This window comes from Amblyraja radiata, chromosome 2 (genome assembly GCF_010909765.2).
Source record: "Amblyraja radiata isolate CabotCenter1 chromosome 2, sAmbRad1.1.pri, whole genome shotgun sequence".
Taxonomy (NCBI): domain Eukaryota; kingdom Metazoa; phylum Chordata; class Chondrichthyes; order Rajiformes; family Rajidae; genus Amblyraja; species Amblyraja radiata.
In genome coordinates, this window is record NC_045957.1 from 102,141,333 (window position 1) to 102,168,449 (window position 27,117).

At 45.0% G+C, this 27,117-nt stretch overlaps 2 protein-coding genes across 10 annotated transcripts in view; one reads left to right on the top strand and one right to left on the bottom strand.

The window, feature by feature from the left end:
* LOC116966341 (lanosterol 14-alpha demethylase) overlaps positions 1 to 23,337 on the top strand; it is a 32,439-nt gene extending 9,102 nt beyond the window's left edge. Inside the window, exons 4-10 of the mRNA XM_033012472.1 lie at positions 2,559 to 2,685; positions 4,431 to 4,605; positions 5,967 to 6,086; positions 6,801 to 6,996; positions 8,631 to 8,726; positions 9,899 to 10,067; positions 22,325 to 23,337. Of these exons, the coding sequence (XP_032868363.1) occupies positions 2,559 to 2,685; positions 4,431 to 4,605; positions 5,967 to 6,086; positions 6,801 to 6,996; positions 8,631 to 8,726; positions 9,899 to 10,067; positions 22,325 to 22,503 (1,062 nt within the window). The 3' untranslated portion in view covers positions 22,504 to 23,337. The remainder of the gene's footprint in view (positions 1 to 2,558; positions 2,686 to 4,430; positions 4,606 to 5,966; positions 6,087 to 6,800; positions 6,997 to 8,630; positions 8,727 to 9,898; positions 10,068 to 22,324) is intronic.
* A 2,539-nt stretch (positions 23,338 to 25,876) lies between these two features.
* akap9 (A-kinase anchoring protein 9) overlaps positions 25,877 to 27,117 on the bottom strand; it is a 198,149-nt gene continuing 196,908 nt past the window's right edge. For all 9 annotated transcript variants that reach the window (XM_033012551.1, XM_033012504.1, XM_033012544.1 and 6 more), the window contains one exon: positions 25,877 to 26,397. In XM_033012551.1, coding sequence (XP_032868442.1) covers positions 26,354 to 26,397 — 44 coding nt within the window. In that variant the 3' untranslated portion in view covers positions 25,877 to 26,353. The remainder of the gene's footprint in view (positions 26,398 to 27,117) is intronic.

The window sequence follows — 27,117 nt, forward strand, 5'->3', positions numbered from 1 at the left end:
ACCAATGGCCATGGGCTTCATCAACTTGTGAGGTCCGGGCTCTGACCCACGAGGCCCAGCCCTCGAGTGTCCACCGCCGGCCCTCGAGTGTCCACCGCCGGCCCTCGAGTGTCCACCGCCAGCCCGCAAGGCTCCGGCCTTGTCTTCTCAGCGGCAGCTGCGGCACCTCTGGAAGGCCTCTGGAAGGCATTTGGACAGATACATGGGCAGGAAAGATTTAGAGGGATATGGTCAAACCTAGGCAGGTAGATAAGTGTAGATGGGGCGCTTTGGGGCAAAACTGATTATTAATAACCACTTTCTGTTATTTGCACTTTACCAGTTTATTTATTCATGTGTGTATATATTTATATCATGGTATATGGACACATTTATCTGTTTTGTAGTAATTGCCTACTATTTTCTGTGTGCTTAAGCAAAGCAAGAATTTCATTGTCCTATACAGGGACACGTGACAATAAACTCACTTGAACTTGAACTTGAACTTTGAACGGCATGGGCAATCTGGGCCGAAGGGCCTGTTTCCATGTTGTATGACTCTATGACTAAGATGCTGATCGTATTTTTAGTTTTTCTGATGGACTCGATAAAACAAAATTGCTCAATTATCAGATTGGTGCCTACACCTTGTCCAAGTTCATTCAAAAGACTTTTCTAAAAGGAAGAAAAGTACGAAACGGACAAAGTATGCTACAATTTGTGCTAAATTTATGAATTCCAGTAATTAAAATGTCAAATTCTGACATTGAGTTCTCTGAAATAATTACAATACAACGGATCATTTTAAAAAATTGAACTGGATGACTTGTCCTGTTTTGGTAATCCTAATTTTTTTTAAATTGCATAGATTACTTAATCTTTCAGTGATAATACATGCAGGATGAGATTGAGGAGTTTACCTTATAGTCGTGTGTATCAAGGTACAGGGAAAATGTTTTGTTGCGTGCTAACCAGTCAGCGGAGAGACGCACATGATTGCATTCGAGCCATCCAGTGTTTGGAAACATGATAAAGGGAATAATGTGAATAACATTTAGTGCAAGATAAAGCCAGTAAAGTCTGATCAAAGATAAGCCAAGGGTCTCCAATGAGGTAGTTAGTAGTTCAGGACTGCTCTCCAGTTGTGGCAGGATGATTCAGTTGCCTGATAACAGCTGGGAAGAAACTGTCCCTGAATCTGGAGGTGTGCGTTCTCCGATACCTTTTGCCCGATGGGAGAGGGGAAAAGAGGAAGTGGCCAGGGTGCAACTCATTTGAGATTATGCTGGTGACCTTGCAGAGGCAGTGTGAAGTATAAATGGAGTCAATGGAAGGGAGGTTGATTTGTGTGATTGTCTGGGCTGTGTCCACAATTCTCTGCAATTTAATGCAGCCTTGGATGGAGCTGTTGCCAAATCATGCTGTGATGCATCTAGATAAAATGCTTTCTACGGCGCATCTGTAGAAATTGATGAGTTGTTGGGGATATGCCGAACTTTCTAAGTCTTCTAAGGGAGTAGAGTTAAGGAATTAGATTGCTTTAATCCCTGGGCGATTAAGTAAATTGAAACATAATCAAACATAGGAATGAATATATTATGCATGTCCTATATTTACTTGAATATCAGAAAGATCCAGTTTTAGAATGGAGCATATGAATGCACATTTTGGAATTATTTCTAAAATTGAATGATTAACTTTGATACATATATTATGGCCTCGGTGAGCTGTACAGTTTCCATGCTGTATCTCTTTAAAAAAAAGAAAATCTCTAGAGTTAATTTATTTCTTGTATGTTTGTCAAGTTTAAATGTTACTTGTATTCCAATTTGCATATATATGATAAAACGAGAGAAAAAATGCTGGAAAAACATGGCCGGTCAAGCAGTAACCACAGGGTATATATGGACCTCAAAGTCATTTGATAAGACGATGGAATATGAGGGGAAATAGGATGCAAGCATATCCAACTGATTAACAAAAAATGGTAGCAAAAGGCTGTTGATGCCATTCTTTGTCTGTAATCTTTTATAATGTGCCTGGTCTGAGAATGTTTTCCCCCTCTGCTGTGGATATTTCAGTGCCCACAGCCAAAACATAAGCATGACTCAATCATGGTTAGCCATTTTGCATTCACTGATGAAGGGTCCTAACCCGAAATGTATTCTGTCCATTCCCTTCCTAACGTGCTGAGTTACTCCAGCACTTTGTGTTTTGGTCAAGATTCCAGCATCTAGTTTCATGTGTTTCCATTCATTAAATGAATGTTTTGAATTTGACCTGCCTCCTGTGTGAGTTAAAACATCAGCACAGACTGATTTGTAAAACACTTTGGACGGGTCTGTCCAGGGATTAGTGCAGACTGATGCACAACATTTAAAAAAAAACCTACCTGTGAGTTGCCAGTATTTATGTGGTACTATCAGTTTTGAATGATTACAAGTTACCCTGACGAGAAAAATATTTCAAAAATATTTCTTCAATCCATTGAAATGTTTCTTGTAAGCATTGAATGCTTTTATTGTTTGCATTTTCAAAAATGTTTCTTGTAAATATAAGTTGTTTTTATATTTGTCAAGATTTTTTTGGAACAAAAGAAGATGCTCAAAACTGGTCTGAACATTGCACAATTTAAACAGCATATCCCTTTGATTGAAGAGGAAACCCATGAGTATTTTAAACGTTGGGGTGACAGTGGAGTCAGAAGTAAGTATTTGGATATTTCGTCATCTTTGCAAAATTCCCCGTGTTTAGTTTGGTTTAGAGATAGTGCGGAAACGGCCCTTCAGCACCGAAACCGCACCAACCAGCGATCCCTACACATTAAGGGGGGGAGCGGGAGGGGGTGGAGAGGGAGGGGGAAAGGGTAGAGAGGGAGGGGGAAGGGCTGGAGAGGGTAGAGGCAGCACCTACCCAGTTCGTAGAGCAGCAGCCTCCCAACCAGGCGCCGGGCGAGGACGGGGCAGGCATCCGTCGACCCGAGGACCCCGAGCGAGGTGGCGGGTGATCGTCGACCCGAGGGGGGCTGCGGGCGGACGTGTACTCGAGGGAGGCCACGAGCGGGGACCCGAGGACCCTGAGCGAGGCGGAGGGTGGGCGGGCGTCAAGCCGGGCTCGGCCCGCGGCAGCAGCCTCCCCACCAGGCCCGAGCGAGGGCCTCACGCAGAGCCATTGTGACGTCATCGCAGACGCTGAGCGGGTGGGCGAATACTGAGCCGGCGGGCGGCGACCAAAGGACTGCGACTCGAGTTGGGGGAGTGGTGTGATGCCACTCGCTGTGCGTGGAGCATAGCGCAGCAGGCCGCGCGCAGCAGAGCCATTGTGACGTCATCAGCGAGACCATCTCGTTTGTTTTCAAAGTAATTTCAGATCTGTAAACATTTTCATAAATAACTCGAGAAATAGCGCATGAAATTTTCAGATAAGGCGATTTTTGACTTCACAGCATAAATCTCTATCTGAATATGTAAATTTTTCACTGACGCATAGCCCCCAACTCGCAGGCGCATCTAGAGAGGGAGGAGGGGGGTAGAGAGTGAGGGCAGAGAGAGAATGGGGAGAGAAGGGGAGGGGTGGGTGAGGGGGGAGAGAGATGGGGAGAGGCGGGCTGTGAGGGGGAAAGGGAAGGCGGTGAGAAGGGAGGGGGAGAGGTGGGGGGAAGGGAGGATGAGGGGAGGGTGGGGGAAGTGGGTTTAGGGGAGGAAGGGTGGGGGAGGGCAGAGGGGAGGGAGAGGGAGAGAGGGGGGATGGAGAGAGAGAGGAGGGAGGATGTGTGAGAGAAAGGGGGGGAGGGGAGGGGGGGTCGCAAGGTTTTTTCAAAGCTCGCTTGCCCGCTCGCACGGTTTTTTCAAAGGCCTTCAGAGCGGTGCGACTGGCAGCGCTTTCGGTTTGCAGCGGGAGGGATGGAGGGCCGTGACTTCACTCGCTGCGCCCGGGGCAGGTTTCCCTGAGGGAGTAATGGCTGCTACCTTCTCATCATTGAGAAATAATGCATGAAATGTTCAGATAAGGCGATTTTTGACTTCACAGCGTAAATCTCTATTGGAATATGTAAAAATGTCACCGTTAGCGCGTCGTGTTTTCAAAGAGATGTGAAACGCACAGGAATATCTCACACACACAAATAAATACACATCCAAGATCAGATTTTTAAGTATATAATTGATAATAGATAGATATGGATGTACTGTATTTTCAAACGTTCACAAATTGATACATTGTCAATCTTTTTACGTTTCTGTAGCAATTAAAATTGCAGGGCCTTTATAAATTTGAATGCTTTTATTTGTATAAAAGGCTTGTAAATGTTGAGGTTATGAAGAGAATTGAATCCAGACCAAGTGAATCTGTTTGCACTTTACATTGGGGATATAATTTATTTGCATAAAATATTAGTGTTCTGAAGCTATTTAAAGCTCACCGTGAATTACTTCAAATTTATTTATTTTCAGATTTGTTTGACGCCCTCTCGGAGCTGATCATTTTAACAGCCAGCCGATGCTTACATGGTAAAGAGATTCGAAACCTGCTCAATGAGAAAGTTGCTCAGCTGTATGCTGACCTTGATGGTGGTTTTACACATGCTGCGTGGCTTCTTCCTAGCTGGTTACCTCTTCCCAGTTTCAGGTATTAAATGAAGTGATCAATCATACTATTTTGAAAACCCATGTATCAAATAATAATTATCTGGGTTGGAATACTGTTGAAAATATTTACTGAATTCCAGTATCTTAAATGGTAAAGTTCTTAGAATTATTCTTTGCATTTTAAATGTAATCTTTATATAAACATCCAATTATACTAATATCACTGACGTTACACATGACCAATTGGAGGATTGCAATCAGAAAACAACTTGTTATTCTGGTCTGCTTCTGACAGAAATTATTTAATCAACATAGTGAGGTTAGTCTGAAGAAGGGTCCCGACCCAAAATATTACATATCCATAAATATTACATATCCATATCCAGACATGCTGCCTGAACTGCTGAGATATTTCAGCACTTTGTCTTTTCGAGGTTATTCGATCACCATCTGTTGTGTATGAATGTCAATTAAGTGCACCCTTTAAGGGTCCAGCATTGTGATACTGAAATGTGCACAGGACAACATTTAACATCAAGTGTTACTCCAGAAAATTGGTCATAAACGCTCATAAAATTGCTTATGTTGAGGTTAAAAATGATGCATATCATTGGCCTTCTAAGTTGCATTTGACTTTTTACTATTACACAGGAGGTTATTTGTCCCATTGAGCCCATGTCAGTTCAATGTACAGCGATCTCATCAGTGCCATCACGGGTGGCATTGTGGCGCAGTGGTAGAGTTGCTGCTTTACAGCGCCAGGCACCCGGGTTCGATTCTGACTACGGGTGCTGTATGTATGTTCTCCCCATGACCCCGTGGGTTTTCTCCGAGAACTTTTGTTTCCTCCCACACTCTGAAGACGTATGGGTTTGTAGGTTAATTTCTTTTCAGGATGAAACTTGGGCCCCTGAAGCTTTGAAGCAGCAGGACTAACACCTGCATCACAAATGGAGAAACCCTGAATACAAGAACATAAAAATTTGCAACTGTTTCTGTTACAAAGTACAGTCTGTAGTTTTGAATGCTTTATTAGTGTTTGTGATATAGGGATTGAGGTGGGGGGGGGGGGGTAATTTCTCTAGTTTGGAGATCTGCTTCCTAGTAAGCTAACAATGCCTTCATGAGAGGGAGAAGAAACTGGTTTTGGATGTTAAACGAGACAATATACAAGTACAATAATACTATCTAACTGAATTTTGAAATATATCTGTACTCGTGAATTGGACTGTTCTAGATTAATGCCAATTTTTTGCACATTTTCTTTTCCATCCCATGCTTGTTACTGGCAATTCGTTGTCTCTCCCCTGGCATTTCTTTGTGTCTCGATAAATAGTTTAGATTTCCTTCATACACAAACGTCATCAAGACTTTCTTCAAAATATCTCTATTTTTGGATAGGCGACGGGATAAAGCACACAGAAAGATCAAGAATATATTTTATGATGTAATTAAGAAACGGAGGGAGTCAAGTACAAAAGAAGATGACATCTTGCAGACCTTACTGGATTCTAGCTACAAGTAAGTCTTCAGCTTATTCTGAAATAAAACAACATTTTTTTCATTGTTTCCCATTTATTCTTGTGATTAAAATCATAACATTAACATATATAAAGCCAAATTAAGTTGAAAGGATTTTGCATTTTCTTTTTTGTATTAGCTTGTATTGATGTAGTCAAATGTTGTCACATTGAATCAATAGAATCCACGTGTTTCGAGGATACAGTCCAAAATTCTCAATTGGGATTAATATAATGAAATGGATTTATAATATAAATGGTTGATAGACTTGGATTATTTCTAAGTAAATAAGTATATATTTTTTCAAATATATTCTTCCTTTTTCAAATCAGATATGTGAATCATTCCTAAGATGCATTGGAATAAATTCATTGCCCATTCATGCCATAAACACGAATGAGATGTGGATAAAAAGTTGGAATTTAAAAAAAACTATTCTCGGTTAACATAGCCATGTAACCACCAGTGCTAACCTGGTTCACTGATGTCCTCGGGGAAGGGAACCTGCTATCCATGCTCTAACCTAATCTCAGCAACGAAGCATGTTATCCGTTTAGAAGACGAAGCTGCGAACACTCCCGTTCCATTTTACTACCTTTACAGAAGCTGTCTTTTGGATCTGATCCATCCGGTTAAAAAAAATGATGCCCATCTTCAGATCTTAGTCTTTTTTTTGCTGTAAACTACTTATTTTTATATGTATATTTTCGGTAGGGATGGAACACCTCTGACTGACGATCAAATTGCAGGCATGCTTATTGGGCTGCTGTTGGCAGGCCAGCATACATCCTCCACTACCAGTGCCTGGATGGGATTTTTCTTGGCTAAAAATAAAGAGCTGCAAGAGCGTTGCTATGCAGAGCAGAAAGCTGTGGCTGGAAAAGACCTGCCCCAGCTCCACTATGATCAGGTAAATATCTGATTTAAACTGCAAAAAGGTGAAAGCTTTGTAAACCATATTTGCTTAGCAGTTATGCTGTTAAATCTAGTACATGCTCTTTGTGTGTCATTCACTCAATAACATTTGTGCATCTGGAGTGTACTTGGGGTCTGGTACAAAGCCCATCACAAAGATGTTATTGGAATTGTTGATCTGGATCTACCATTAATTATGCCATACATTTTTAAATACTGTTAACTTAGATTATTTCCCTTCTACAAACCCCAGATCAACAAATTTGGTCCAAATAACTTGGTATGCACACTATAGGATCACTTGCTGATATTTTAGCAGCTGGTATGTACTTGTGACCAAAGAAAAAGTAATGTTACTTAGTTGCCTGCTCAATTTGTGTGATGGAGCTAAATAGTTTTTCTCCCATTTGTGTTTCTATTCAAACCAACCATCATGATTTAAAAAAATTATCTTTCATTTTAAACACCTTTCAGTGCTCAGTGTCTGATTTGTATTGTTCCTAATGCATTGTGTTTTCTGAATATTGTCCCCCCATAATCAGTGGCACCAATACAGCTATCGATATTAGACATGTTACAAGGGTATTTTTAATCAGTGAATTATCCAGCACAAACACGTCCTTTGGGCCAACTCATCCATGACAACCAAATGCCCACTTGAGCTAGTCCCATTTGCCTCCGTTTGACCCATATCCCTCTAAACCTTTCCTAACCATATACAAACACAAATATCTTTCACATGTTTTTATTGTACCTGCCACAACCACTTACTCTGGCAGCTTGATCCATTTACATGCAAAAGTGGGATAACAGAACTAATGTGAATGGGTGATCAATGGTTGGCATTGACTGGGTTGGGCCGTGTTAAAAAAAGTTGCTCCTTGGGTTCCTTATAAATCGTGCCCCTCACACCTTAACTCTATGCCCCTCAGTATTTGATTCCTCAACCCTGGAAAAAGGCTCACAATCGCCCTATCTCTGTTCCCCATCATTTTATACATCTCTATTAGATTACACCTCAAGTCTACGAGTTCCAAGGAATAAAGTCTTAACCTCTCCCCTACAACTGCTCAATTTGTTTTTCGCCCAGAGAGTGGTGACTATCTGGAATTCTCTGCCACAGAGGGTAGTTGAGGCCAGTTCATTGGCTATATTTAAGAGGGAGTTAGATGTGGCCCTTGTGGCTAAATGGATCAGGGGGTATGGAGAGAAGGCAGGTACAGGATACTGAGTTGGATGATCAGCCATGATCATGTTGAATGGCGGTGCAGGCTCGAAGGGCCGAATGGCCTACTCCTGCACCTATTTTCTATGTTTCTAACTCAGTCCTCTCCGCGGCCTGGCAATATCTTCGTAATTCTTTTCAGCTTAATGGCATCTTTGCTAAACCAATACTGAAAACAATACTCCAAGCAAGGCCTCACCAACGTTTTGTATAACTGCAACAAAACATCCCAACTTCTATACTCAAAGCCCTTACTAATGAAGGCTAGCGTACAAAAAGCCTTATTATTTTAAATATGAATTTTCTGAAAGCAAAAGAATATAATGGCCTAGGGATGATTTAGGATAGGTTCATTTGTGGTTAATGTAAAGTCAGCATCAATCTTATTTTTGATTTTCTTGCAGCTGAAGGACATGACTTTGTTGGATCGCTGCTTGAAGGAAACTCTGAGGCTCCGTCCTCCAATAATGACAATGATGAGAATGGCCAGAACTCCACAGGTACATCAGAATCTGAGGAAATAATTGTATTTAATATTAATTCTGGGCTTTAAAAATCCCATTGTGAGTTTATGGAATATGGTAACCTGATGATAACACAGCTTTTAATTTTTCACTGATGAGTTCCTTTTGTGCCAGAGCACTATTTAAATGGAGTAATGCAAAGTTAATGCATGAACAGGTGCGAACAATTTTTATTCCCATTGCTGATCTCCACAGCAATCTATACATAACTAAAGCTCTGATCTTGTATCTTCCGGTTGGGCGGTCATTCTATTTGCGCAAATACTTTACGCGATAGAGCTACAATTTTTCGCCAGCTTACTCACTGTCCTCCTGCGCTGTGATTGCACCAAGCTTCATTCCGATCGGTGGTTTAAAAATCTTAAAAATTGCGCGTGCGCAGATCGATCTCCTGCTCCTGTAACTCCGCGGGACGGTCTGCCCCTTCCTGCGCCATCGCGTCTTTACTGGAGTGGTGGATGGCTGGCGGAGGTTTCCAACTGGACACAATTTTCTGAGGGACTGGAAACGGCCTGGCCGGGGAAATGTGGGCAAACGAAAAGCGGAGAATCTGATCTCGGCGGAGAGCAACCAGCATTCCAGCGACCGCTGTGAATCCTCTCCAGTCCCATCCCCTCTGGTCCCCCTAGCTGGCTCTTGCCCCCCTCCCCTGTGATACCCCCCACAACCCCCATATTTTCTCAGAGCTCTCTCCCCCCCCGCCCCAAACCCCCCTCCTCCCCCCACAACCCCCTCTGCCTCCTTGCCCACACCCCCCGCCCACACCCCTCTCCCCCCACCCACACAACCCCACCCCCACACCAGTCAGCCGCGCCTGCGCAGTTGGGGGCTATGGGTGAGTGGTGGAATAATGCATTGGGGAAACTGGTTGCGTTGAGGGAAGGGGTGAGTGGTGGAATATCGCGTTGGGGAATGGGTTGCTTTGGGGGACCAAACCTCCCGTGTGACTGGGACCCAAAGGGTCCCACTTAGTCTAGTAATTTATAAATTTGTTATTTCTGCTCTTAGATAATTTAAGCAACAATTGTGGTACATGGAGAACAAAATTGCCCCAGGTTCTGTTCACTATTAGCATGTTCATTACATTTTAAGAGCACAATGGGAGAACTTTCCAATATCTGTAACAATGAATTCTGTTCCTCCTACAGACTGTTGCTGGCTATACTATTCCTCCTGGCCATCAAGTTTGTGTTTCTCCTACCGTCAACCATAGACTTAAAGACACTTGGGATGAAAGATTTGATTTCAACCCGGATCGCTATCTCCAAGATAACCCAGCAGGCCAGCAAAAATTTGCGTTTGTACCTTTCGGTGCAGGTAGGTCTTGTTTTATCAGAAAAGCTTTTACGAACAAGCCTCCCCAGTTTCTATGACACTTTGGGTACAGGTGACATCACACAGTCGATTACTGATCCTGAATCACAATCGGCATGGGAGCAGGAAAACTATTAAGCCCATCCCTTTTTCTTCATCAATTGCTCATCCATCTCCCTTCTGTCTGAACATGAACAGAAACAGCTGAAGGCCTGGGAGGAGGGTAGTCTTTGGCTTCTTAAGAATATTGATTGGCTGATGAAATGGGCAAAAAAACATCAGAAGGAATTTAATCCTGAAAATTGAGGTGATACATACGAATAAAGCTGAATATACATCCTGGGTGGGACCCAAGGAAGTGAGATGCTCAGGGATTTGTGAATGTGTACAAGGGTTTGTGAAAGCAGTCTGGCAGTGAGGTGTATATAGATTACTGGCCTACATTTGGAAAATAAGAGCAGGTTCGTTCATTGTGAAACAATGATATAAAACAGACATTAGGCCATTGTTGATGTGCAGTTCTAGTTAGTATGCTACAGGATGTGATTGCACTGGAGGAGTATAGAAGGATGGAGATCTTTGGCTCTGGGGAGAGACCAGATAGGGGCTGAGAGCTGCCAGTTGGAATTAGAATAGGGGGGAGGGAGGGGGGGGGGGGGGGGGGGCACTGTGGGCCACAGGGCTGTTTTAGAAGAGTTGGTCTTTATGTCTGATCTGCTATTAAATAAGGTCCTGTCTTGCATTGACCTCATTCCATGATTACCGTAGTATTTAGAGATCTGTCATATCCTTCCCTTTACTGAATATAAGCTATTTATGAAAGGTACATCCGATTAGGAAAAATTGCAAGAGTTCTTTTGAGGATGTAACAAGGAGAGTGAAGGAGGGACCTGTATATATAGTCCATTAAGATTTCCATAAAGTGTGTGATGTGGTGCCACAGAAGGCTGTCACAAAGTCATACAGCTGCACAGTCTGAAAACAGGCCCTTCAGCCCAACTTATACATGTCGACCAATCCTAGCTCCATACCCTCACCTTTCACCCCACCAGCCGGCAAATACAACACATAATCCTCCGCCATTTCCGCCACCTCCAACGTGACCCCACCACTCGCCACATCTTCCCATCTCCCCCCATGTCTGCCTTCCGCAAAGACCGCTCCCTCCGCAACTCCCTCGTCAATTCTTCCCTTCCCTCCCGCACCACCCCCTCCCCGGGCACTTTCCGTTGCAACCGCAAGAAATGCAACACCTGTCCCTTCACCTCCCCCCTCGACTCCATTCAAGGTCCCAAGCAGTCGTTCCAGGTGCAACAAAGGTTCACCTGTATCTCCTCCAACCTCATCTACTGCATCCGCTGCTCTAGATGTCAGCTAATTTACATCGGTGAGACCAAGCGTAGGTTGGGCGACCGTTTCGCCGAACACCTCCGCTCAGTCCGCCTTAACCTACCTGACCTCCCGGTGGCTCAGCACTTCAACTCCCCCTCCCATTCCCAATCCGACCTCTCTGTCCTGGGTCTCCTCCATTGCCAGAGTGAGCAACAGCGGAAATTGGAGGAACAGCACCTCATATTCCGTCTGGGGTCCTTGCGCCCTTATGGCATCAACATTGAATTCCCCCAATTTGGCTAGCCCTTGCTGTCTCCTCCCCTTCCTTAACCCTCTAGCTGTCTCCTCCCACCCTCCCATCCGCCCGCCCTCGGGCTCCTCCTCCTCCCTTTTTCCTTCTTTCTTTCCCCACCCCCCATCAGTCTGAAGAAGGGTTTCGGCCCGAAACGTCGCCTATTTCCTTCGCTCCATAGATGCTGCTGCACCCGCTGAGTTCCTCCAGCAATTTTGTGTACCTTCGATATTCCAGCATCTGCAGTTCCCTTTTGAACACTTTGTCTACTCCACTGCGATATCTCTTCAAGGTATGCCTACTTTGAAGAAGTTCTCCTCCTCTCTCCGGAGACAGTTTCACAACCTCCTCTCTAACTGCACACCTTCTGTGATCCCCCCTGCCCTCCAACTGTACGACCATACCCTTACCCAGACTCGATACCACAGCCACATCTGCTTCCTCGGGTCCTGCCTGCGCCATCATCTCATACCCCATGGCTTCCAGCTCCAGTTCCCCACCTCCCAGTTCGGACCCCAACCGGACCATCGGTACCGACTGGCTATCCACCGGCATACCCAGCAATTCTCCAACCGGGCACTGAGATCCACCCTGGTCGCGATGCGCCGGCACCAACAGGACCTCACATCGACACTCCCTGGACTTCAGGCCTCACTAACCCAGACCTGCAACGGACCCCAGCTGTATTTCATCCGCCGGAAGATCCACCTCTTAAATAAAAAATTCCTGGCCTACCTTAATTCCACCAAGGACCTTAAATTATCCCGACTCCAGGCCGCTCCCGACGCCTACACTCCGCGACTCGACCGCCCGCAGACTCCGGGCCCCAACTCTGGCCCGCATCGCCTGCCCGAGTCCCGCGACGCCATCTTGGCCTCGAGGAGCGACTTCCATACTCACCGGGACGCCGCCTTCACCGACCTCTACATCGATGCCGCCGCCGACCCTCACCTGCCTACCGATGACGCCCAGCCTCGCAGCTTCAACGGTAACTTGGACTCGCTCCCCCTCGCCGATTCCTCCGACATCGCCACCCGACCCCAACTACCCGACAACGCCACCGGACCGGGGCTATCTCAACATGGCCGCCGCTACGCACCCGATTCATCTCGCCGCCGACCATCCGCCCACCGGGACCACCCACGCATCGCCCGCGGACCCCGACTCAACCACCACTCGACTCCGACCATCGGGTCCGTTGACCCGCGCCGCTGGACTCCGACCATCGGGTCCGTTGACCCGCGCCACTCCACCCCCCTCCAGCAACCCACAGCCGTCGCCTTACCTGGAGCCTGGACTCTGCACTGGGCCTGCAGCCCTCACGCTGCTTACTCCCACTCTCCTCGATTTAATTCCACCGGGTCCTAGCGCCCGTCTGCCCAGCCGTGCTAACCTCAGTGGTTGCTCCACTGACCCTCCCCCATCCCCCCCCAACCATGTCACACCCGCTCTTCCCCACCCACCTTACAGCCCTCTCTCCCCCCCACCCCCTGACCACCCACCACCCCTCCAACACCCACAACCCCCCCCCCCCCACACATCGCCCCGTCCCCAGTCTACCCACCTGCCTTCCTCTGGCCCCAACTCCCACCCCTGCCGGGTGTTCACCATCCCCCCCGACCTCCCCCTCTCCCCCACCCAACGGTCTGTCCTCAGCAGAGGTCTCACCTTTGTCCCCCTCCGTCCCCATCTCAATGAGTTCCGCGCCCACCATGACTTGGAGAGCTTCTACCGTCGTCTCCGCCTCACAGCGCACTTCCATGGGAAGGAGTCCTCGCCCCCTAATGATGACCCCTTTTCCCGTCTCCAACGCACCCCCTCCTCGTGGAACCCCCCTCAGAAAGTCCCGGCTCTGGAACTCTTCATTCAGAACTGCCGCCGCGACGTCAACCGCCTCAACTTCTCCACTCCCCTGTCTCACTCCAATCTTTCCCCCTCTGAACGCACTGCCATCGAATCTCTCCGCACAAACCCAGACTGGGTCATCAAACCAGCCGACAAGGGAGGTGCCGTGGTAGTCTGGCGCGTCGATCTCTACAAAGCTGAGGCCACGCGCCAACTCTCGGACACCTCCTCCTACTTACCCTTGGACCATGACCCCACTGACGAGCACCAGGCCACCATTTCTAGCACCATCACCGACTTCATCAATTCCCACGCCCTACCTGACCAAGCCTCCAAACTCATCGTTCCCCAGCCCCGCACGGCCCGTTTTTACCTTCTCCCCAAAATCCACAAACCCGGCTCTCCCGGCAGACCCATTGTCTCTGCGTGTTCGTGCCCCACCGAACTCATCTCCACATACCTTGACTCCATCCTATCCCCCTTGGTCAAATCCCTCCCCACCTTTGTTCTAGACACCTCAGACACTCTCCGCCGCCTCCACGCATTCCACTCTCTGGGCCCTCACCCCCTCATCTTCACCATGGATGTCCGGTCACTCTACACCTCCATCCCCCACCAGGATGGCCTCAAAGCCCTCCGGTTCTTCCTCGACCAGAGGAGCAACCTTTACCCAGCCACTGACACTCTCCTCCGCTTAGCGGAGTTGGTCCTCACCCTCAATAACTTTACATTCGACTCCTCCCATTTCCTCCAAACACAAGGCGTAGCTATGGGCACACGCATGGGCCCCAGCTACGCCTGCCTCTTTGTCGGGTACGTTGAACAATCCTTGTTCGATGCGTACCATGGCCCCATCCCCGACCTCTACCTCCGCTACATTGACGACTGCTTTGGTGCCACCTCCTGCACCCACACACAACAGACTGACTTCATCCACTTCACCACCAACTTCCATCCGGCACTCCAATACACCTGGACGATTTCCGACACTTCCCTACCATTCCTTGACCTCACCATCTCCATCGCAGGGGACAGACTCCTGACCGACATACATTATAAACCCACTGACTCACATGGCTATCTGGACTACACGTCTTCCCACCCTGCCCCCTGTAAAGACTCCATCCCCTACTCCCAATTCCTCCGCCTACGCCGCATCTGTTCCCAGGATGAGACATTTCATACCAGGGCATCTGAAATGTCCTCGTTCTTCAGGGAACGGGGATTCCCCTCCGCCACCATAGATGAGGCTCACACCAGGGTCTCATCCATACCCCGCAACACTGCTCTCTCTCCCCATCCCCGCACACGCAACAAGGGCAGAGTCCCTCTGGTCCTCACCTTTCACCCCACCAGCCGGCAAATACAACACATAATCCTCCGCCATTTCCGCCACCTCCAACGTGACCCCACCACTCGCCACATCTTCCCATCTCCCCCCATGTCTGCCTTCCGCAAAGACCGCTCCCTCCGCAACTCCCTCGTCAATTCTTCCCTTCCCTCCCGCACCACCCCCTCCCCGGGCACTTTCCGTTGCAACCGCAAGAAATGCAACACCTGTCCCTTCACCTCCCCCCTCGACTCCATTCAAGGTCCCAAGCAGTCGTTCCAGGTGCGACAAAGGTTCACCTGTATCTCCTCCAACCTCATCTACTGCATCCGCTGCTCTAGATGTCAGCTAATTTACATCGGTGAGACCAAGCGTAGGTTGGGCGACCGTTTCGCCGAACACCTCCGCTCAGTCCGCCTTAACCTACCTGACCTCCCGGTGGCTCAGCACTTCAACTCCCCCTCCCATTCCCAATCCGACCTCTCTGTCCTGGGTCTCCTCCATTGCCAGAGTGAGCAACAGCGGAAATTGGAGGAACAGCACCTCATATTCCGTCTGGGGTCCTTGCGCCCTTATGGCATCAACATTGAATTCCCCCAATTTGGCTAGCCTGTGCTGTCCCCTCCCCTTCCTTCACCCTCTAGCTGTCTCCTCCCACCCTCCCATCCGCCCGCCCTCGGGCTCCTCCTCCTCCCTTTTTCCTTCTTTCTTTCCCCACCCCCCATCAGTCTGAAGAAGGGTTTCGGCCCGAAACGTCGCCTATTTCCTTCGCTCCATAGATGCTGCTGCACCCGCTGAGTTCCTCCAGCAATTTTGTGTACCTTCCATATCTGAGGAAATGTCTTTTAAGTCATCACAGTATCCACCTCAAAAGCTTTTCCTGGCAGATCATTCCAGATACAAACTACCTTCTGAATGAAAAAAGTTGACTCCTAGGTCCTCTTTCCCCCTCTCTTCTTACCAAAGGCCTATGCTCTCTAGTTTTTAGAATCCTCTATCCTGGGAAAACATTGGAGCATTCACTTTATCCATGCCCCTCATGACTGTTCCGCATCAATAAGGTCACCCTTCAGCCTCCTAGTCTCCAAATGAAAAAAGTACCAGTCTTTCCAACCTCTCCCTAAGCTTACAAGCCAAGGTAACATGCTGGTGAATCTCTTTTGTACTGTTTCCAACTGAATGACATAATTCCTATAGCTGGGCAACCAAAACTGCAGATACCACTCAGAGTGTGGTCACACCAATGACTTAGAAACATAGAAACATAGAAATTAGGTGCAGGAGTAGGCCATTCGGCCCTTCGAGCCTGCACCGCCATTCAATATGATCATGGCTGATCATCCAACTCAGTATCCCGTACCTGCCTTCTCTCCATACCCTCTGATCCCCTTAGCCACAAGGGCCACATCTAACTCCCTCTTAAATATAGCCAATGAACAGGCCTCAACTACCCTCTGTGGCAGAGAGTTGCAGAGATTCACCGCTCTCTGTGTGAAAAAAGTTTTTCTCATCTCGGTTTTAAAGGATTTCCCCCTTATCCTTAAGCTGTGACCCCTTGTCCTGGACTTCCCCAACATCGGGAACAATCTTCCTGCATCTAGCCTGTCCAACCCCTTAAGAATTTTGTAAGTTTTTATAAGATCCCCTCTCAATCTCCTAAATTCTAGAGAGTATAAACCAAGTCTATCCAGTCTTTCTTCATAAGACAGTCCTGACATCCCAGGAATCAGTCTGGTGAACCTTCTCTGCACTCCCTCTATGGCAATAATGTCCTTCCTCAGATTTGGAGACCAAAACTGTACGCAATACTCCAGGTGTGGTCTCACCAAGACCCTGTACAACTGCAGTAGAACCTCCCTGCTCCTATACTCAAATCCTTTTGCTATGAAAGCTAACATACCATTCGCTTTCTTCACTGCCTGCTGCACCTGCATGCCTACTTTCAATGACTGGTGTACCATGACACCCAGGTTTCGCTGCATCTCCCCTTTTCCTAATCGGCCACCATTTAGATAATAGTCTGCTTTCCTGTTTTTGCCACCAAAATGGATAACCTCACATTTATCCACATTATACTGCATCTGCCAAACATTTGCCCACTCACCCAGCCTATCCAATTCACCTTGCAGTCTCCTAGCATCCTCCTCACAGCTAACACTGCCCCCCAGCTTAGTGTCATCCGCAAACTTGGAGATATTGCCTTCAATTCCCTCATCCAGATCATTAATATTTATTGTAAATAGCTGGGGTCCCAGCACTGAGCCTTGCGGTACTCCACTCGTCACTGCCCGCCATTGTGAAAAGGACCCGTTTACTCCTACTCTTTGCTTCCTGTTTGCCAGCCAGTTCTCTATCCACATCAATACTGAACCCCCAATGCCGTGTGCTTTAAGTTTGTATACTAATCTCTTATGTGGGACCTTGTCGAAAGCCTTCTGGAAGTCCAGATACACCACATCCACTGGTTCCCCCCTATCCACGCTACTAGTTAGATCCTCGAAAAATTCTATAAGATTCGTCAGACATGATTTACCTTTCGTAAATCCATGCTGACTTTGTCCAATGATTTCACCACTTTCCAAATGTGCTGCTATCCCATCTTTAATAACTGACTCTAGCAGTTTCCCCACTACCGATGTTAGACTAACTGGTCTGTAATTCCCCGTTTTCTCTCTCCCTCCCTTCTTAAAAAGTGGGGTTATGTTTGCTACCCGCCAATCCTCAGGAACTACTCCAGAATCTAAAGAGTTTTGAAAGATTATTACTAATGCATCCACTATTTCTGAAGCTACTTCCTCAAGTACTCTGGGATGCAGCCTATCTGGCCCTGGGGATTTATCGGCCTTTAATCCATTCAATTTACCCAACACCAATTCCCAGCTAACCTGGATTTCACTCAATTCCTCCAACTCCTTTGACCCGCGGTCCCCTGCTATTTCCGGCAGATTATTTATGTCTTCCTTAGTGAAGACGGAACCAAAGTAGTTATTCAATTGGTCCGCCATATCCTTGTTCCCCATGATCAACTCACCTGTTTCTGACTGCAAGGGACCTACATTTGTTTTAACTAATCTCTTTCTTTTCACATATCTATAAAAACTTTTGCAGCCAGTTTTTATGTTCCCTGCCAGTTTTCTTTCATAATCTATTTTTCCTTTCCTAATTAAGCCCTTTGTCCTCCTCTGCTGGTCTCTGAATTTCTCCCAGTCCTCTGGTATGCTGCTTTTTCTGGCTAATTTGTACGCATCATCCTTCGCTTTGATACTATCCCTGATTTCCCTTGTTATCCACGGATGCACTACCTTCCCTGATTTATTCTTTTGCCAAACTGGGATGAACAATTTTTGTAGTTCATCCATGCAGTCTTTAAATGTCTTCCATTGCATATCCACCGTCAACCCTTTTAGAATTAATTGCCAGTCAATCTTGGCCAATTCACGTCTCATACCCTCAAAGTTACCTTTCTTTAAGGTCAGAACCATTGTTTCTGAATTAACAATGTCACTCTCCATCCTAATGAAGAACTCAACCATATTATGGTCACTCTTGCCCAAGGGGGCACGTACAACAAGACTGCTAACTAACCCTTCCTCATTACTCAATACCCAGTCTAAAATAGCCTGCTCTCTCGTTGGTTCCTCTACATGTTGATTTAGATAACTATCCCGCATACATTCCAAGAAATCCTCTTCCTCAGCACCCCTGCCAATTTGATTCACCCAATCTATATGTAGATTGAAGTCACCCATTATAACTGTTTTGCCTTTGTCGCACGCAGTTCTAATTTCCTGTTTGATACCATCTCCAACTTCACTACTACTGTTAGGTGGCCTGTACACAACACCCACCAGCGTTTTCTGCCCCTTAGTGTTTCGCAGCTCTACCCATACCGATTCCACAATCCTCCAAACTAATGTCCTTCCTTTCCATTGCGTTAATCTCCTCTCTAACCAGCAACGCTACCCCACCTCCTTTTCCTTTCTCTCTATCGCTATTGAATATCCCTGGATGTTCAGCTCCCAGCCTTGGTCACCCTGGAGCCATGTCTCCGTGATCCCAACCATATCATAATCATTAATGGCTATCTGCACGTTCAACTCATCCACCTTATTACGAATACTCCTTGCATTGAGACACAAAGCCTTCAGGCTTGTTTTTACAACGCTCTTACCCCTTATACAATTATGTTGAAAAGTGGCCCTTTTTGATTTTGCCCTGGTTTTGTCTGCCTGCCACTTTTACTTTTCACCTTGCGACCTATTGCTTCTACCCTCATTTTACACCCCCCTGCCTCTCTGCTCTTGTACCCATCCCCCTGCCACATTAGTTTAAATCCTCCCCGACAGCACTAGCAAACACTCCCCCAAGGACATTGGTTCCATTCCAGCCCAGGTGCAGACCGTCCTGTTTGTACTGGTCCCACCTCCCCCAGAACTGGTTCCAATGCCCTAAAAATTTGAATCCCTCCCCCTTGCACCATTTTTCAAGCCACGTATTCATCTGCAAATATCCTCCTATTTCTACTCTGACTGGCCCATGGTACTGGTAGTCATCCAGAGATTATTACCTTTGAGGTCCTACTTTTAAGTGTATCTCCTAGCTCCCTAAATTCACCTTGTAGGACCTCATCCCTTTTTTTACCTATATCGTTGGTGCCAATATGCACCACGACAACTGGCTGTTCACCCTCCCCCTCCAGAATGTTCTGCAGCCGTTCAGTGACATCCCTGACCCTTGCACCAGGGAGGCAACATACCATCCTGGAGTCTCGTTTGCGGCCGCAGAAACGCCTATCTATTCCCCTGACAATTGAATCCCCTATTACTATTGTCCTTCCACTCTTTTTCCCCCCCCTCATGTGCCGCAGAGCCACCATGGTGCCATGAACTTGGCTGCTGCTGCCTTCCCCTGATGAGCCATCTCCCCCAACAGTATCCAAAATGGTATACCTGTTTAGGAGGGAGATGACCGCAGGGGACTCCTGCACTGCCTGCCTACTGCTTTGCTGGCTATTGGCCACCCGTTCCCTTTCTGTCCTCTTACCTTTTACCTGCGGTGTGACCAACTCGCTGTACGTGCTATCCACGACTTTCTCAGCATCGTGGATGCTCCAGTATGAATCCAGCCGCAGTTCCAATCGTTCAATGCGGTCTGCCAGGAGCTGCAGCTGTACACACTTCCTGCAAACGTAGTCACCAGGGTCACCGACCATATCCCTGATCTCCCACATGTTGCAGGCTGAGCAAACCACGGGGCCAATCTCCACTGACATATCTTACTCCCAAATTAACTATATTAAATATTAAAAAACACAGAACTTTATCCTTTAAACTTTACTAATAAATACTGTTCACTCAACTCCCAGAATCCTTAACCTGAAGGCAGAAATGTAAAAATGTAAACCCGGGGTTGCACCCAATCAGCTGCTTCCTCTGGTCCTCTTCCACCAACCAGAGGCTTCCACCAGACTCCTTCTCTGGAACGTTGCCGATTTTGGTGTCAGGTCCCTGGGCCTCTGTGAAAGCAAACCCCGCGATGTATTTTATACTTACAGCGCAGGTACTCCTCCCCTCGCACCAACGGCTCCCTGGGCCTCTTGCACAACTGCATCATGAGTCCCAACATTTGTTCTCAGTACCCTACCCAATGAAGGCGACAATGACAAGCTCCACCTTTACTGCACTGTCACCTGACTCGCCAGTTTTAGGGAACCATGCACCAGCACTCACAGATCACTGTTCTGCAACACTCTCATGGGCTTCACATTTACTGTGTATTTCTTGCCCTGTTTAGACCTTCCAAAGAGCAACACAGCTCAAGGTATTAAGGGAAATGTGTTAGCATGGATGGAAAACTGGTTGTTGTATGGAAGAGAATCTGAATAAATGGGTCTTTTGCAGGCTGCAAGGATGCAACTCTGGAAATGTCCCAAGTAACAGCTCTTGGCCCTCAATTATTTGCTAGCTATATTAATGACTTGGAAGAGAGAGCAGAGTGTAAAATATCCAGGTTTGCTGGTGACATGAACATCAGTGAGAGGCATGTTGCAATGATTTTAGGTACATCTGCAGCAAGATATACAGATAACCTGGCAAATGGAATTTAATGTGGGAAAGCGTACTTTGGCGTACTTTAAAAAAAATGTAAAGGCACTTATCAAAACCGGAAAAAGATTCAGATGAGCAAGGTAGGGGTGGATCGAGGTGTCTTGTGCAATCAGGTAGAAAGGCAAATAGCATATTGATCTTTATTGCAAGAGGGTTGGAGTTTAGAAAAACTGGAGTACTGTTACCATTATACAGGGTTCTTGTTGGTGAGGCCACAACCGGAGTACTGTACACAATCTGGTCATTTTATTGAAGAAAGGACACAGTGGCGTTGGAGGCAATCCAAAGGGACTCCCTAGGCTAATGCTTGGAATGAGAGGCTTGTGAGTAGCTAAAGAAATGTGATCTAAATATTTTGGAGATTGAAAGAATGAGGGTTATCTTATTGAAACGTGCAAGATCCTTATGATGTGTGCTAGGGCTGAAGTTAATGCTTCCACTAGAGGGAGAACTTGACCAAGAGGGCAAAATTGCCAAGATTAGGGACAGTCATTTGAAAAAGGCACGTGGAATTTATTCTTGATGATGGTGCCAGGGTTGTGGATATTTAAAGAAGTAATTTTTGAAAAGGTTTGGGAATTGAGAGCTATGTGGAACTGACACACAAAAGACTGGAGGTGGATCAGCCATGATCAGGGTTGGTTTGAGGAGGCAAGTGACTGCCACTATTTTCAAATGTGATTTTAAACAACCTTTCACTGTACTCGAACTTAGATTCTCTTTTGGAAGAACTTTATGCAAATTCATCTGGTAACTTTTTAATGTGCTACTTTAAAAAAAATTGTATCACTTAACACAATGAAATCCCTTGTGAACAATTTGCTTTGTTTATAAACTTATATATTGTGTCTGGAAATGTTTTCCTTGGAATAAAACCCAACAACATTTCCCCAATAATCTATATTGCTGATATTTGGAATTATTATTGGTGGCTGCTCTCTATATATTTTCAAACACATCTAACTAACTGCTATAACAAGGAACTGCAGATGGAGGTTTATACCAAAGACAATCACAAAATGCTGAAGTAAATCAGTGTCCCTGGGTCTGAAGTAGGGTTCCGACCCTAAATGTTGCCTATCCATATTCTCCAGGGATGTTGCCTGACCCACTGAGTTACTCCAGCATTTTGTGTCTAACTGTAAATACTATTTTGTACGTGTCCCTCTGCAGAATTAGTATAAAGCTTCAATTGTTTAAAGGATTAAATAGAATTAAAGGTATTTGCATGATAATTTCATAAACACATCCCATTGATTATTTTTTTAAAAGTAAACACAATTCATCTGGTCAATAAATGAGGTAGTAGAGAAAGTCTGTTTTACCTCACCATCCTCAACTTTCTTTTCCGTAGGTCGACATCGTTGTATTGGAGAAAATTTTGCATATGTACAGATCAAGACGATCTGGTCCACTTTAATCCGTTTGTATGAATTTGAACTTGTTGATGGATACTTTCCAGCAGTGAACTATACAACCATGATACATACTCCTGCTAATCCGGTTATCAGCTACAAGAGGCGAATGAAATGAGAAGTGGACTAATAAAACATTAATTGTGCTGTTTTTCAGTGACTTGTTTATGTTGTCAAATGATTTCATTAGTCTATTATAAAATTTAATTCTAATTCAGTATTGATATTACAATTGCTGTTTATTTAATTTTAAATTATCAAGAGTAATTGGGATCAGTTTTGCAATGGTCGTCCTGAAATGTCTCTGCTCAAATTACAGTTGGATCACCTCTTACCTGCACTCTCTTAAACTCTCAAAGGCAGGAGCTAATTCAATCTATTTGAATTATTCCATCCACTGATTTGGAATACGTAATTTAATACTAACTTTAGAATGTCCGATGTTAAATGTAGGGAACATGTTGCATTTTTTTTTCAATGGTGGGGTGCATGCATGAAAATTAGGGAGTGAAGTTTGCTTTTAAATATAAATTGAGTGTTTCTGAAATGATGGAAATTGAGTTGTAGAAAATGTACTTGAGCTTGGGAGGGATAATTGTAGCTTCACAGAACAGGATTGCTTGGGGCTTTGAAATTGTTTACTCATTTATAAAAATCTCAATTTGCTCTGGTGAATGTAATTGTTTAATATGTACAGAAGGCCAATGTTACATTGTTTTGTTTATTTTTAAACTACTTATATACCACCCAAATTGGTTGTTTGGCTCTGCAGATTCATGTCATTGTTTATACACCATCCTATGGCTATTTTCGAACAGTTAGGTTGGAAATTCATGGGAAAAAGAATGACAGCATGCCTCATTGGTGGGGATATTGAAAATCAGTGCTATACCGCACCATGTATAAGATGCTAATTAGAGATCTTCATTTGCAGTAAATTCATGAAAACACACCACCAGTGTTTGTATTTTAAAATAGGTTAAAGCAAACCATCGCGTTTTACCTGCATTTTCTCCAAATCACAGACCATGATAAGGATGGTAACACAAAGGCATAATCTGTTAAAATAAAACCAAACCATCCACAAATTCAACCAGTAAGTGTGAGCTGAAGCCTGAGGAGAAGAGTGATTCCTAGTTCAAAGTGCAGAAAAGCTTTTGATCTTACTGAAGAGAATGTGGCAATATAAATGAAACCTATCAAACTACTGAACAATCCAACTAATAAAAGATCTGATGCTCGAGTTCTTTAGTTATTGATCAGGAAACCACGCTGAGGCTGTTGAGATGTTTTGAAAAGATTTGTAGAAAATGATCATTTCTGGAGATTTAGAGTTTATCTTATTCCGTCACCATGGCCCCTAAACTGCAGCCCAAAAGGGGAAAACACACAAACTTTATGCATCCCAAAAAAGTGCCAGCATGCCATGACTACTCTGCAGAATGAAGACATATTGACCATAACAACCTGAATTTGCATACCATGGTTAACATTTCAAAATGTCTCAAGTGTTTTACTCAAGTCTCAAGTGTCCCACTTACGCGACTGCCGGCACCCGTCGTAGCTCGCCGAATATTTTCGACATGTTGAAAATTCAGCGGCGACCAGAAAGACGCTACGACTCTTTGGGTGACTAGGAGACCATACAGGCGACCCCTGGTGACATGTCGCGGGGTGTCACCAGGGGTCACCTGTAGCGTCTTTCTGGTCGCCACTGAATTTTCAACGTGTTGAAAATTTTCGGCGACCTATGACGGGTGCCGGCAGTTGCCGAAAAGGTCACGTAAGTGGAACAGGCCCTTAAGTTATTTAACAATTGACATCATAACGGGTAAACTAATTCTTGGTCAAATTAGTAGTCTTTAAGCATCGGCATCTAAACTAGAATGGAACCAGATTAGCCGACAGCCATCGATTATCAGGAGGGAGACTGAGGTTCAGAGAGTTACACTTGTTGATTGTATGTTATAGTACTTCAAATATGAATGTTTGCAGAATATAACTTGCTTCGCTAAAAAGGCCTCGACATCCAATGATGAAAACATTCACACAGCCAGAATTAGCTAGACCTAAAATACTGAAAATCATTGGCTATATGAGGCAAGGCATTCAACCTCTGCAGCATACTGCATGTACAAAATCAACATCTCAATGTAAATAATGAATATTGGAATGACACCATTCTTTTCCTAAGCAGTTTATTGAGGATAACAGTGTATTGGATTTTCCTAAACAATACTAAGTAGTTAAATACTCAGAACACCGATTAGTAATGCAATAAAATGCTACTTTGAGTGATTGATAAAGGGACACCAATTTGGTGAACCATTATCATAGATTCTTAATCATTACTTTTTAAACTGTTTTTAATCACATCTTTCACAACTTGATTAATCTGAACGTACTTTGCAAGAAATCAAATGAAGTAGGAACTCAGATTCTTGGAAAGGACAAACTGTTCTTTTGTTTGGTTCTAAATGCTATGACATTGTATGTCAACCATCGGGTGTGACAGCCTCGCCAGCAGCTGTTCGTCCTTTCACCCTCTTTGTTATTTTTAGTGTGTCAAAAAGTATGTTCTAAAGGTTTCTTAATTCCTATGAACTGGATTGGCGTGGCCTTTCCTGCTGGAGACCAGCCAGAGTTTCAGCAGCGGGCGCAGCGCTGAATTCCATCATGGAGCGGGACAATCCCTTGCCGGGGATCGCCTGTGTTGAGGCTCCATAGTGTTGGGCCTGCTGACTTTTAACATCGTGGAGCTGTGGTTTGTGGAGCTTCTAGCTGTGGACGGTGCTGACTTTAACATCACGGAGTCCTGGGATCCCTTGCCGAGGGTCGCCAGTGTTGGAGCTCCACCCAGCTCAGCCTGTGGACTTCGGAAGCTGCGGTCTCCGGAAGGAAGCGGCCGGTTCAGAAACTCCAAGCCACTGAGTGTGTTCTTCCATTCCGACGCCAGAGTTTTGATCATCCCGGCGAGAGGGCCTGAACATTGGCCCGCCCGTAGCGGCGACTGCGGAGGGCTCAAAGGCCCCGACCACGGATGAACAAAGAGGAAGATGACTGAACTTTATTGCCTTCCCTCACAGTGGGAAACGTTGATTCCGCTGTGTGGGCATGTTCATGTTAAATTCTATTGTGTTTTGTGTTCCTTTTATTCGTATGGCTGTATGGTAACTCAAATCTCATTGTACCAATTGGTGCATGTGACAATAAATGTGACTTGAACTTGTTATAACACAGCTGCAGATATAAACTGGGTTTTCCATTTACTGCCACCCCAAGGTTATTTAAAAACACCTTTTGGATAATCTTTATGGAGTCATATCTAGTTAAAGTTTAATTTTAATTTCCAAGAGTTAGAGATAAAATGACCATTTCAAAAATAAAGGGTGAACGTCACAAAGTTCAAATTCTATAGGCAGTCTAGAAGTTCTCTCAGGGAAAAATTGTAATCAGCTTCTCTCAGGGAAAAATTGCAAATTTAACAAGTCTTAATTTTAAATTCCTGTTTATTCCAATGCTTTGACAAAATACCCATATAATTCAAAACCTCTACCATTACAAAAATAATTCCTCTACAAACTGTACTTGCTGTCCATAATGCCAAAGCTATCATGGACCTTGTAGTGTAACCACAGCAGCCACCAGAAAGACTGCAGTGCATTTGGAATCATTTAATAAACTTTTTTTTTCCTTCTACCCTTTAAATAAACAGCATTAAGTTACAATCATGTTTAAATTAGCAATCCACAAATATACAGTTAAATTATTTAGACAGATTGTATTCTGCACATTGGAAGCTTAAACTTATATAAAGGATAAAATACATTTAGACTTGCAGGCAAGACATTTTCATTATCCAATCCACTAAACTCCCACAATATACATAAAACAATAAAGAACAAAAAAATATTCAAAGCACAGCTTCAAAGGCAATCCGTTTCAGGTCGAGCTCAGTTTCCAAGGCATTATCTTCTAGTCCCATAGTGCATCTGAGCATAAGACGCTGAACCTACATAATTGTAAAGAAAAACAAATTGACGAAAACCCGTAAGTGTGCTTCATTAACAAATAATTCACTCCAGAAAGAATGGTATAATTAAGACTTCAAAAGTTTTACTTTGCAAGCAAAGACTGAGGGTTCATGCAGATTGAAAAAATAAAATATAACACTTTCTCAATGGAACTAACTTTGAATAAAATGACACCTATAAGGAATGACAAACACTAGTCTCTAATCCAGCCTTCATCATCTGGATGATTAACATTGGTCTTTGATTTAGAATACCGTGAACATTCAAAATCAAGCAAGATTCTCTGCAAGCAACAGAATAGCATTTGTCAATGTCTGGCAAATCTTTGATCATATATTTAGAATAAAGCATTATAGCACAGGAACAGGCCCTTTGGATCACAATGTCCGTGGCAAACATGGTACCAAGTTAAACTAATCTCAGCCCACACATGATCCATGTTCCTCCATTCGCAGCACCTCCTTGTGCCGATTTAAAAACCCCTACCACCATGCCTCCACCACCAGCCAGCACAGTGCATTCCAGACATCCACCACTCTGTAAAGAAACTTGCTCCATACATCTATGCACTTTGCCCTTTCTCGACAATGGAAAATCACCAAGTATTTGCACACAATCTAAACACAGGAAACTACAGATAATAACTTGAATGTACAGATATGTAGCCTATTAATTCCTATCAATTGCATGAATAAAAA